The 13464-nt window shown below is 45.0% G+C and overlaps 1 protein-coding gene across 4 annotated transcripts in view; it reads right to left on the bottom strand.

Moving 5' to 3' along the window:
* LOC106611011 (uncharacterized) overlaps positions 1–11634 on the bottom strand; it is a 31653-nt gene extending 20019 nt beyond the window's left edge. Inside the window, exons 1-3 of one of the 4 annotated variants that reach the window (XM_014210806.3) lie at positions 9125–11634; positions 8633–8746; positions 8309–8339 (exon numbers count right to left, since the gene is read on the bottom strand). In XM_014210806.3, coding sequence (XP_014066281.1) covers positions 8309–8339; positions 8633–8746; positions 9125–9277 — 298 coding nt within the window. In that variant the 5' untranslated portion in view covers positions 9278–11634. The remainder of the gene's footprint in view (positions 1–8308; positions 8340–8632; positions 8747–9124) is intronic. The other 3 variants (XM_014210807.3, XM_014210808.3, XM_082955670.1) reach the window with 3 other exon arrangements.
* Positions 11635–13464: the final 1830 nt, after the last annotated feature.

Genomic DNA, 13464 nt, shown 5'->3' with positions numbered 1-13464 from the left:
CCATCGCCCGATCTCGTTGCTTTCTCTTCCTTAACTCCGTCTAATCCAGACGTTCTGTGCGTTCATGAATCCACACTACCCAGTAAATATACCACTTTATGGTTAAAGGAATTCCTGCCTCAGTCTCATCCATTCCTCTGTCACCTGACCCGTGACCACCTGTTCACCTTCACTGTCAGTCATCCTACCTGTCCAGCTACCCACCCAGATTCCACTAATCTTTCAATGGTCCTTTGAGCTGGATGCAATCCAGCTCCATCCCCCTGTCCAGCCACTGACCTCCTTCAGAATGTGGAGATGCTCTGGAAGATGGACACCTTCTCCAACCGGAAGCTACAGGAGGTCACCCGCTCGAAACATGACTCCTATGCATTAGATCTCCTGGAGAAGCGCACTACCACCACTGAAATGGATGGCGTTCAGAGGTACGCGACCACACTGCTACGGGTGCCCAACCATCCTCCTCTGGTAACCACGACACGGGCTGTACTCCCACTACTGCGTGGAACGGAGCGACGCCTGGTGAAGAATCCTGAGCTTGCTGAAGTTCATAACGGAGAGATTCATAACCTTGTGAAGGCAGGCTATGTCACCAAAGTGACAGCTCATGAAGAGGGAAACCCACTCAGCGAATCCTGGTATCTCCCTCACCATGTTATCCAGCAACACGGTGGGAAGTACAGACTTGTCTATCAACTGTTCATTCCAAGCTGCTGGTCAAAGCCTGAATGACTGTCTATATAGAACGAGACGTAGAGCCCACAATCTATGAATGGCAAGTACTCCCATTTGGCACCACCTGCAGTCCTTGCTGTGCCATATACGCTCTGCAGAGACATGCCTGGGAGCACCCAGACAGTGACCCAGAAGTATGGGATTCAGTGGAGAATGCCTTCTATGAGGATAACTGCTTACAGAGCGTCCCATCCACGGCTGAAGCGAAAGCACTCCTTGATAAAGTACGGAATCTCCTGTCCAAAGGGGGATTCGAGGTCCGACAGTGGGCGAGTAACAGAGCGGAGGTTATCCAGCACCTCCCGCCACAAGCCAGGTCCAGTAGCAGTGAACTATGGCTATCGCAGTCTGGCGCTAACCCGCAAGAGCCCACTCTAGGACTGAGATGGAGCTGCATACCGGATACCCTGGGGTACAAGCACTGCTCAGCCATGAGTACCGAAACCCCCACTCTGCGCACCATCTACCATCTGGCCAGTCAATATGATCCCCTTGGATATATCCTGCCATACACAACCCAGGCCAAAGTCTTAGTCCAGGACCTGTGGCAGACCACGAGGGACTGGATGAACCGATCCACCCGGCTGACCTAGTGGAACAATGGATCTGTTGGGAAACAGAGTTATCGGAGCTCTCTGAAGTCCAAATGCCAAGATGTTATGTACCACCCTGTGCTGACCAACTGAGATCATGCCCGGAACTGCATGTGTTCTGTGATGCTTCGGAGTGAGCTTATGGGGCGGTTTCCTATCTAAGAGGGGAGGATAAGGCAGGCCACACCCATGTCTCCTTTGTCATGGACAGGTCCAGGGTCGCACCCAAGAAGCAGGTGCCAATGTCTCGGCTGGAACTCAGCGCTGCCCTTTCCTGAGCCCAGTTGGCTTCTACCTTGCGAGCCAAGCTCACCTTGCCAATCCAAAGGGTCATCTACTGGAGTGATTCGACCACTGTACTGAACTTGCTCAAGTCAGAGTCCTGCAGGTATAAGGTGTTCGTCGAAACTCGCATTGCGGAAATCCAAGACCTAACAGAAGTCCAGGACTGGAGGTATGTTGACAGCGTAAACAATCCTGCTGATGACGTAACTCGTGGTAAAACCCTTAATAAGGAACTGGCTCAACCCCATTGCTGGAGCTTGGGACCACCATTCTTGTCCCAACCAGAGAACGAGTGGCCGACAGCCCCCAGTCGTGCGGCCCCTCCACAACCAACTGAAGCTCGTGAGATAAGGAAGTCCGCCCAATGCTACAGCATCTCTACGGAGCCAACAACAGCTCTCCCTGACCTAGCACAATCCCAACACTGCCGGATCTGATCACCGCCACGAACCAGACCTCAGATGGGGTGGCTTCCATACCCACCTCCCTTGCAGCAGAGACACTACTCCTCCACCATGCACAAGCAGTTATCTTCCCTGATTAGCTAAAAGCTCTGAAAGCCGGTAGGGAGGTAGCTAAGGACAGCCGTCTTCTCTCTCTTGCCCCAGAATATGACCAAATCCTCAGAGAGATCAGAGTCGGAGGGAGGCGGCACCAAGCAGAAGTCTTGGATCCCGATGCTATCCACCCAATTATCCTTGACTCCAGACACCCTATTACCAGCCTCCTCATCAAGAGTTATGATGAGAGGCTTCTCCACCCAGGGCCAGAGAGAGTCTATGTGGAGATGAGGTGGAAGTACTGGATACTTGGAGGACGAGGAACCATTAGTAAGCACCAATATGCCTGCGTGGAATGTCAGAGATGGCAGGCTGGAGCCACTGTGCCCAAAATGGCAGATTTACCCCCTGCTCGCTTGCGCCTCCTCAAACTACTCTTCTGGTCAACAGGAGTAGATTGCTTTGGCCCCTTGATGATCAAGCTAGTTGTCGAGTGGAAAAGCGCTGGAGGAATTCTATTCAAGTGTTTGATAACTAGATGTGTCCACCTGGACCTACTGGAGAGTTTGGATACTGAAGCCTTACTCATGGCCCTACGGCGGTTTATCTCCCGACAGGGGGAAACCCTACGAGATCCTGGCTGACAGGGACACACGTTTCAAGACAGGAGAAGCCAGGTTGGAGGAAGCCTTCCAAGCCATGGAACCCAGCCTCCAGGATCAGCTGATAGACCAACAAATCTCATTCAAATTTAACCCTCCAGGAGCTCCTCATTTTGGAGGAACATGGGAGCGAGAGATCAAATCAGTAAAGACGGCTTTACGAGTCATCCTGGGGGACCAAACTGTCACTGAAACTGTCTTGTGGACCATCCTGATAGAGGTGGAAGGGATACTGAACTCCAAACCCTTGGGCTATCTCTCTGCAGACATCGCTGACCCCGATCCGGTTACACCGAATATGCTCTTAATGGGATGCTGAGAAGCGTCACTTCCTCAAGCCATGTATGCTGATACCAACCTCATTGGCAGATGCCGGTGGCGACACAGCCAGATCTTGGCTGACAATTTCTGGGCCCGATTAATTTGGGATTACCTACCAAGCCTACAGCACAGAGGGAAATGGCAACGAGAAATGGCCAGCCTGGAAACTAGCCAAGTCGTAATGATAGTACTGGCATAGTAGTAATGACCCTCAGATGCCTCAAGCCTCCTGGCCAGTGGGCCATATCACTAAGACCATGCTTGGGACCGATGGTCGCGTTAGATCAGTGGAGATCCAGGTAAAGAACCGGACATACAGTGAGGGAAAAAGTATTTGATCCCCTGCTGATTTTGTACGATTGCCCATTGACAAAGAAATGATCAGTCTATAATTTTAATGGAAGGTTTATTTGAACAGCGAGATACCGAATAACAACAACAACAAAAAATCCAGAAAAACGCATGTCAAAAATGTTCTAAATTGATTTGCATTTTAATGAGGGAAATAAGTATTTGACCCCCTCTCAATCAAAAAGATTTCTGGCTCCCAGGTGTCTTTTATACAGGTAATGAGCTGAGATTAGGAGGACACTCTTAAAGGGAGTGCTCCTAATCTCAGTTTGTTACCTGTATAAAAAACACCTGTCCACAGAAACAATCAATCAATCAGATTCCAAACTCTCCACCATGGCCAAGACCAAAGAGCTCTCCAAGGATGTCAGGGACAAGATTGTAGACCTACACAAGGCTGGAATGGGCTACAAGACCATCGCCAAGCAGCTTGGTGAGAAGGTGACAACTGTTGATGCGATTATTCGCAAATGGAAGAAACACAAAAGAACTGTCAATCTCCCTCGGCCTGGGGCTCCATACAAGATCTCACCTCGTGGAGTTGCAATGATCACGAGAACGGTGAGGAATCAGCCCAGAACTACACAGGAAGATCTTGTCAATGATTTCAAGGCAGCTGGGACCATAGTCACCAAGAAAACAATTGGTAACACACTACGCCGTGAAGGACTGAAATCCTGCAGCGCCCTCAAGGTCCCCCTGCTCAAGAAAGCACATATACATGCCGGTCTGAAGTTTGCCAATGAACATCTGAATGATTCAGAGGACAACTGGGTGAAAGTGTTGTGGTCAGATGAGACCAAAATGGAGCTCTTTGGCATCAACTCAACTCGCCGTGTTTGGAGGAGGAGGAATGCTGCCTATGACCCCAAGAACACCATCCCCACCGTCAAACATGGAGGTGGAAACATTATGCTTTGGGGGTGTTTTTCTGCTAAGGGGACAGGACAACTTCACCGCATCAAAGGGACGATGGACGGGGCCATGTACTGTCAAATCTTGGGTGAGAACCTCCTTCCCTCAGCCAGGGCATTGAAAATGGGTCGTGGATGGGTATTCCAGCATGACAATGACCCAAAACACACGGCCAAGGCAACAAATGAGTGGCTCAAGAAGAAGCACATTAATGTCCTGGAGTGGCCTTGCCAGTCTCCAGACCTTAATCCCATAGAAAACCTGTGGAGGGAGCTGAAGGTTCGAGTTGCCAAACGTCAGCCTCGAAACCTTAATGACTTGGAGAAGATCTGCAAAGAGGAGTGGGACAAAAATCCCTCCTGAGATGTGTGCAAATCTGGTGGACAACTACAAGAAATGTCTGACCTCTGTGATTGCCAACAAGGGTTTTGCCACCAAGTACTAAGTCATGTTTTGCAGAGGGGTCAAATACTTATTTCCCTCAATAAAATGCAAATCAATTTATGACATTTTTGACATGCGTTTTTCAGGATTTTTTTGTTGTTATTCTCTCTCACTGTTCAAATAAACCTACCATTAAAATTATAGACTGATAATTTCTTTGTCACTGGGCAAATGTACAAAATCAGTAGGGGATCAAATACTTTTTCCCCTCACTGTATATCCGGCCAGTTGCCTGACTAATTCCTCTCCCTGAGATGACAGAACACGGGGAGCAATGAGCCTTTTTGAGGAGTGTGGAATTTAACACATTTTCGGGGTGGCAGTAGAAAAGGACCATGGTGTTGGTGGAAGAATCCTTTAATTCATGGCCTCTTGCTCATCTGGGCCAGGGGCGCTTTAATTAGGTCAGGTGGAAATGTCCGACAGATCTCCACTCATTAAAAGGAGGAAATCGCCATCACCCGATCTCGTTCCTGCCTCAGTCTCATCCATTCCTCTGTCACCTGACCCGTGACCACCTGTACCCACACAGATTCCACTAATCTTTCAAATTCATTTGCGAGTGAAATGGAATTGACGGATGAGTACACTTTCCATGGAAGAAATGTCAATAAACAAAAGTGGAGCCAAGATGGCTTTTGGCCAGAGGGACAGAGGTCACTTCTGAATTCTGGCAGCTCTGAGAAGAATTTCAGCAACAGGGAGTTATTATTCTGGCATTTGATGCTGAGTTGATGCAATGGAGTCTGTGCTTGTGAATCTATTCGTTTCCATCAGTCAGCTAGATTAGGCTGACTCTTCACCTCCCTCACTCCCCTGAGAACCTCCCCAAATACAGTTGAAGTCAGAAGTTTACATACACATTAGCCAAATACATTTAAACTCAGTTTTTCACAATTCCTGACATTTAATCCTAGTAAAAATTCCCTGTTTTAGGTCAGTTAGGATCACCACTTTAATTTTAAGAATGTGAAATGTCAGAATAATAGTAGAGAGAATGATTTATTTCAGCTTTTATTTCTTTCATCACATTCCCAGTGGGACAGAAGTTTACATACACTCAATTAGTATTTGGTAGCATTGCCTTTAAATTGTTTAACTTGGGCCAAATGTTTCGGGTAGCCTTCCACAAGCTTCCCACAATAAATTGGGTGGATTTTGGCCCATTCCTCCTGACAGAGCTGGTGTAACTGAGTCAGGTTTGTAGGTCTCCTTGCTCGCACACGCTTTTTCAGTTCTGCCCACTAATTTTCTATAGGTTGAGGTCAGGGCTTTGTGATGGCCACTCCAATACCTTGACTTTGTTGTCCTTAAGCCATTTTGCCTCAACTTTGGAAGTATGCTTGGGGTCATTGTCCATTTGGAAGACCCATTTGCGAACAAGCTTTAACTTCCTGACTGATGTCTTTAGATGTTGCTTCAATATATCCACATAATTTCCCTTCCTCATGATGCCATCTATTTTGTGAAGTGCACCAGTCCCTCCTGCAGCAAAGCACCCCCACAACATGATGCTGCTACCCCCATGCTTCATGGTTGGGATGGTGTTCTTCAGCTTGCAAGCCTCCCCCTTTTTCCTCCAAAGATAACGATGGTCATTATGGCCAAATAGTTATATTTTTGTTTCATCAGACCAGAGGACATTTCTCCAAAAAGTATGATCTTTGTCCCCATGTGCAGTTGCAAAACGTAGTCTGGATTTTTTATGCCGGTTTTGGAGCAGTGGGTTCTTCCTTGCTGAGCGGCCTTTCAGGTTACGTCGATATAGGACTCGTTTTACTATGGATATAGATACTTTTGTACCTGTTTCCTCCAGCAAGATCCTTTGCTGTTGTTCTGGGATTGATTTGCACTTTTCGCACCAAAGTACGTTCATCTCTAGGAGACAGAAGGCGTCTCCTTCCTTAGCGGTATGACGGCTGCGTGGTCCTATGGTGTTTGTACTTGCGTACTATTGTTTGTACTGATGAACGTGGTACCTTCAGGCGTTTGGAAATTGCTCCCAAGGACGAACCAGACTTGTGGAGGTCCACAATTGTCTTTCGGAGATCTTGGCTGATTTATTTTGATTTTCCCATGATGTCAAGCAAAGAGGAACTGAGTTTGAAGGTAGGCCTTGAAATACATCCACAGGTACACCTCTAATTGACTCAAATGATGTCAATTAGCCTATCAGAAGCTTCTAAAGCCATGACATCATTTTCTGGACATTTCCAAGCTGTTTAAAAGTGTATGTAAACTTCTGACCCACTGGAATTGTGATACAGTGAATTATAAGTGAAATAATCTGTCTGTAAACAATTGTTGGAAAAGTTTCTTGTGTCATGCACAAAGTAGATGACCTTGCCAAAGCTATAGTTTGTTAACAGGAAAGTTGTGGAGTGGTTGAAAAATGTGTTTTAAATACTCCAACCTAGTGTATGTCAACTTCCGACTTCAACTGTACAACCCAGAGAGCATTGTTCAACTCTGGCTCTGAACCAGCCACATGACTATCCTGTTTTAATTCGTCTTCAGGGACCAGGGACTCTAACTCTGTCATGTATCCAACTGTTCTGGCCTATTCTCTGTGTCGACAAAAATACATGTCTGGATCATACTGAGTTTCACATAAAGTTCCATAATAACAACTCAAATTACTTTGTGAATGAATAAAACTATCTACTTTAAATCATTACAGTGTTAATGATATACTTGCTGTAGTCAGAGTAGCTCACATGGAGACACAACCCATGACCTCTGCCTATAACGTTTATATAATGTTACTGTTAACAATTCTGCCAGAATTATTCATGATCCTATGTGTCTGGTTCATGTCCAAAGACAACCCTGCCATGACCGATGAGCCTCTTAACTAAATGAGATCTGAGGTCATGAGCAGACTATGAATAGCTCTATTGATGAAGTCAGCCCAGTAAATCAACCTATTTTGGGAGATGGGTTGTGAAGAGCTAGGTCTTGCTGAGGCAGATAAGTTGAGCTGGCGTGTAAAGTGTTTCAGTGTCTCAGTAACAGAAAGGAGTGCCATGGGAAGAGGTTATAGATCCTGCAACACTACACCCATCTTATCTGAGCACTATACTGCACTGTCCTATCGTGGATAATGGCGGTGGTGGTGTCACACAGCCACTGCAGAATACAGGTTAATTCATTTTCTCATACTCTGTGTTGTGGGGAGATAAGCACTTACGAACCTCTTAGGAGAAAGACACAGGGCTTGAGCCCTATTCAAAACCTTGAGCATTCTGGTACAAAGCCGTGATTATATTCTGGCACAAGACACTCTTTCTACAGTGCATTCTCTGTACAGTCAAATCACATTTTGTGCTGGAACTCACCATGCCCGCTGCCACCAAAAATGGAAACAATCTTTTGTTCCCCATTATACTCGCAGGTGTAGGCTTTTCATGCAAAGATAGTACTAATAGTTCTCTGGAAGTGGGGGTCAGATAAGGGCTAGGGGTTTGGTTTCACAAGGCCTCCGTTGGTGTGTAAAGGATACAATTATTTTCGGAGATGAAGAGTTCAGCAATCTGTAATCATAGAGGAAAACACATATCAGGATTGTATGATATGAATACGCTACACAATGAATTTACTACCTGCATTCTACTCAGATCACCATGTATGAGCCTTCCCATGTCCACTATTCTCATATCAGCTACTATATTGTGGTGAGGAATGGACAACTCCTCTCTGTCAGAACTGTAGGTAATACCCTACTGACATACTGTATTATACACTATACATGGACCAGTTCAAACACTCTTATTCGCGCAGAGTAGATGACATATTTACCAGTTTGGCATTATGGCATATTACTTACATTCAAAAGAGCCATTTGACATTTTTCTGTCTGTTCTTGTGCTAGAGAGACAGACAGACTCCTTCTCTTCACCTTGTACCGTGCACTGTCAACAGGAAACATGCTGATCCTGTGCTGTGAGTGGCAACATGACGTTTCACATTGGTGAAGGTTGTATTGGTATATATAGTGTGACTTGTGTCTGTATAGTATATGGTAATGTACAGTATGAGTAACAGGCATATACACACACTGCATTTGCAAATCAGTAAAAGTGTCAGTACTATATGTTACAGTATTTATGGTATCAGTATTGTGGTGAGTGTGTTTTGTGTCTGTGTGCTCATATGTATGTACACCACAAGTGTGTGCATTTGTCTGTTGACCCTGGACGTTTGTGTGTGCAAACATGCATCTACAGTATGCGTGTCTGTATTTTTGTGCGTGTATGTGCATGTATACATGTGTGTGTGAGAGTGAGTGATCATCCAGCCATCAAGGTCGTTGGCTCACCTGATGCAGGCAGTTGGGCAGCGAGGTGAAGCTCTGCACGTGCCTCAACCCCAGCAGAGAGCTGAGGAAGCAGTGTAGGGCGGCCTGGTACTCCCCCTGCTGCTGGAGCTGCTGTCCCAGCTGAAACAGGCCCTCCCTCCCCCCGTTCAGCATCCCCAGTCCCAGCCAGAGGCAGAGCTGCCTCCCATCTGAGCTCCGCCAGCCAGGGACAAATGCTCCACTCCACCCAACTCCACTACAGCCCCAGAGCAGAGAGGATAAAAAAGAATGAAAACAGCCCAGAGATAAAAAATACAGCAGAGATAGGGTTTAGAAGAGCCAGACTACAGAACGGCTTCCTCTCAGTCTCATCTATCCACAGGAACTCAAGGGCAGGTGACGAGCTAAGCTAAAGAGCAAGCGGAGGCAGGCTGAGAGAGGCTCAGTGGCTGAGAGAAGACAGATCCACGCCCCTCCCTCTCCTCCCACGCTGCATCAGGAAAGGAGGAGAGGAAGTCAGAGGGGATTTGTTCACTGACTGGCAGAGCCCACGACCAATCACTGTTTTACTCACGTACAGTAGCCCAGCCAGCGTGTGTGAGCAGTCTCAGCAAGTAGGAAACGGAGCTGTCGACTGAGCACTGTGGCTGGCTTTCCCTCACTCCTTATGAAACCAAACTGCAGGGCTTTAAGCTTCTGCAAGGATTCACTACTGTGCATGTTTAATGTATTAGATTTGTTCATTTGATATCATTTCAGGATACACTGACCTAATTTGTCTAGTGCACTCGTACAGCAATTTTGTGCAAGTGTGAAAACATGTCTTGGGGGGAAGGAATTAAATCAAGAAATCTTAATGCTTTACTGTGAAAATGTGCAATGTCCATACACAGACTTGAGATACTGCATTTCTTTCTCAAGCACTATGTCTACATGTTTCCCTGAATAGCATAAGCACATGGATGTTTTAACATATATTCATACATTTTTTATATTGATATATATCTTTTTTTATAGCAATAAAATTACATATTTGATATCAATAATGAAACAATTTTTATATCAACAATTTTTGGGGATGATAATGCACTTCATGAGGGCGGGATTGCATGCGCATGCTTCTACATACAGTCGATAGTCTACACACCCCTTGCACAATCTTCACATTTTGCTGCCTTAAAATGTCATCTAAAAAGAGACTAGTAAGGCTAGGCTTTATTTCCTATAGATCTACACAATTTGCTCCTTTTTTTCAAAGTAAAATAAAAATGATAAAACATTTTACAAATGAATACAAAAATAAGAAATGAAAATGTGTTAATGACGTGTCTTCACACCCCAGAGTTAATATATGGTGGAAGCACCTTTGGCAGCCATTCCAGTTGTGAATCATTTTGAATAAGATTCTTCTAGCCTTGCACAACTTTAATGGCAAAATATCCATTGCTTTTCTCAAAAATACTCAAGCTCAGTAAATTTGATTGGGAATCATTGATGGACAACAATATTCAATTCTTGTCACTGATTTACAAGCAGATTTAGGTCAGGACTGGGACTACAAGACCCTTTCATGAACACTCAACAACTCTTGGAAAGCCATTCTGGTGTGTCTTTGGCATTATAATTTGTGTAATTGTTCCACTGAAAAATATAACTATCCAGGGTTAGCTTTTCAGTAGACTATGGCTTGTTTTCCTCTAACTTTTTACCTATCCTTTGCTCCTTTCATTTTTCTTTTGATCCTAACATACTCCCCAGCCCCTGCTGGTAACAAGTATACCCCTAACATGATGCTGCCACCACAAAACTCATCTTATTCAAAATGATTCACACTTGTAATGGTGTTCCCCTATCCTCTATTCCCCTTTCCTCTTCACGCAGTATACAAACGACTACGTGATTAAGTTCTCGGACGACACCGATGTCCTAGGGCTCTTACACAAAGGCTTTGACACCAACGGGTACAAGGCAGAGTTTGAAGGATTCACCAGATGGTTTAATGAACATCACCTACAACTGCATATGAAAGAAACTGAGGAGATGATCATTGACCCTAAGTCCATTGGGGACCACAGCCCCATTGTGGTACACAGAGAGAACATTGAGCAGGTGAATTCATACAAGTACATGGGGGTCCACATTGACAGTGGGTGGTGCTGGTGCACCGATGTGGAGAGCGAGTGCTCACGCATCCAACAGCGCTTGCACTTCCTGTGTTGCCTTAGGGTCTATGGAGTTAATCAGACCATGCTCCTCTTTTATATATCCACCAATGAGTCAATCCTACACTACGGCATTGTTACATGGTTTGGTAACCTGACAGTGCAGCTCAAAGCCAAAATCTTGAGACTGGCCAAGACAGCAGGGAAGATTATAGGCATGAAACTTCCATCCTCTCTCCAGGACATTTTCGAGGAGACCATCAGCAGCCAATAGCCTCAAGGTCATATCGGACCCCACACATGCACTGAACACAGAGTTCTACCTGGGTGTCTACAGTGCATTCGGAAAGTATTCAGACCCCTTGACTTTTTCCACATTTTGTTACATCACAGCCTTATTCTAAAATGGATTGAAATACTATTTTTCCTCATTAATCTACATTAATCTACATTAATCCACAGACAATACCCCAGGATGCATGTTTATTAAAAAACAGAAATAACTTATTTACATAAGTATTCAGACCCTTTGCTATGAGACTCGAAATTGAACTCAGGTCCATCCGGTTTCAATTGATCATCCTTGAGATGTTTCTAAAACTTTATTGTGAGTCCACCTGTGGTAAATTCAATGGATTTGACATGATTTGGAAAGGCACACACACCTGTCTATATAAAAGATCGGTGCACCATGAGAAACAAGATTCTCTGGTCTGATGGAACCAAAATTTAAGTATTTGGCCTGAATGCCAAGCGTTACGTCTGGAGGAAACCTGGCACCATCCCTACAATGAAGCATAGTGGTGGCAGCATCATGCTGTGGCAATGTTTTTCAGCGGCAGGGACTGGGAGACTAGTCAGGATCGAAGGAAAGATGAACGGAGCAAAGTATGGAGAGATCCTTGATGAAAACCTGCTCCAGAGCTCTAAGGACCTCAGACTGGGGCGAAGGTTCACCTTCCAACAAGACAAGGACCCTAAGCACACAGCCAAGACAATGCAGGAGTGGCTTCAGGCTAAGTCTCTGAATGTCCTTGAGCGGCCCAGCCAGAACCCGGACTTGAACCCCATCGAACATCTCTGGAGAGACCTGAAAATAGCTGTGCAGCTACGCTCCCCATCCAACTTGACAGAGCTTGAGAGGATCTGCAGAGAAGAATGGGAGAAACTCCCCAAATACAGGTGGGCCAAGCTTGTAGTGTCATACCCAAAAAGACTCGAGGCTGTAGTCTCTGCCAATGGTGCTTCAACAAAGTACTGAGTAAAGGCTCTGAATACAGCTTTTTTATTTTTAATACATTTGCAAAAAAAAAATGTAAAACCTGTTTTTGCTTTGTCATTATGGGGTATTGTGTGATGGGAAAAAATAACTACCGTAAATTCCGGACTATAAGCCGCAACTTTTTTCCCACGCTTTGAACCTCGCGGCTTAAACAATGACGCGGCTAATATATGGATTTTTCCCGCTTTCACATTTTTTTCAGCAAAAAACACATTCTGTGACGTGCTCAGTTTTTTGGCGGCATTAGACCAATGAAATTGCCGAACGGGTTAAGGTCAAACAGTGACGAGAGCGACAATGAAAACGATCCAATATCGGATGAATGCAATTCTGAGGCTATTCAACTCCGACACCGAAGGAGATGACTTCAGTGGTTTCAGTGCACAGGAGGAGGAAGATAGTGACCAATGACTTTCTTGGTAGGCTACTGTTTACTGCAAATTAAAAAAAATTGTTACAATTCGTGTTTCTTTAAAGCCTATTTATTTTTGTTACAAGCCGTGTTTCGTTAAAGCCTATTTATTTTTGTTACAAGCCGTGTTTCGTTAAAGCCTGTGTAACGTTAATTTGTTTCAATGTACCGGTAGGCAGCTGCGGCTTATAGACATGTGCGGCTTATTTATGTTCAAAATAATATATATTTTTAAATTCAGTGGGTGCGGCTTATATTCAGGTGTGCTCAATAGTCCGGAAATTACAGTATTTAATACGTTTTAGAATAAGGCTGCAATGTAACAAAATGTGGAAAAAGTCAAGGGGTCTGAATACTTTCCAAAGGCCATGTATATGCAGGCTGAACAGATATCAACACTTTTGTTTGTACCCCTGTCAAGAAAACTGCTTAACAGCAGGGGAGACGGAGAACTTATAGTGCCTTCAGAAAGTGTTCACACCCCTTGACTTAATCCACATTTTGT

Source organism: Salmo salar, chromosome 09, assembly GCF_965601325.2.
Source record: "Salmo salar chromosome 09, fSalSal1, whole genome shotgun sequence".
Lineage (NCBI taxonomy): Eukaryota > Metazoa > Chordata > Actinopteri > Salmoniformes > Salmonidae > Salmo > Salmo salar.
The sequence above is the reverse complement of the archived record's forward strand: the minus strand, read 5'-3'. Positions and strand labels throughout refer to the sequence as shown.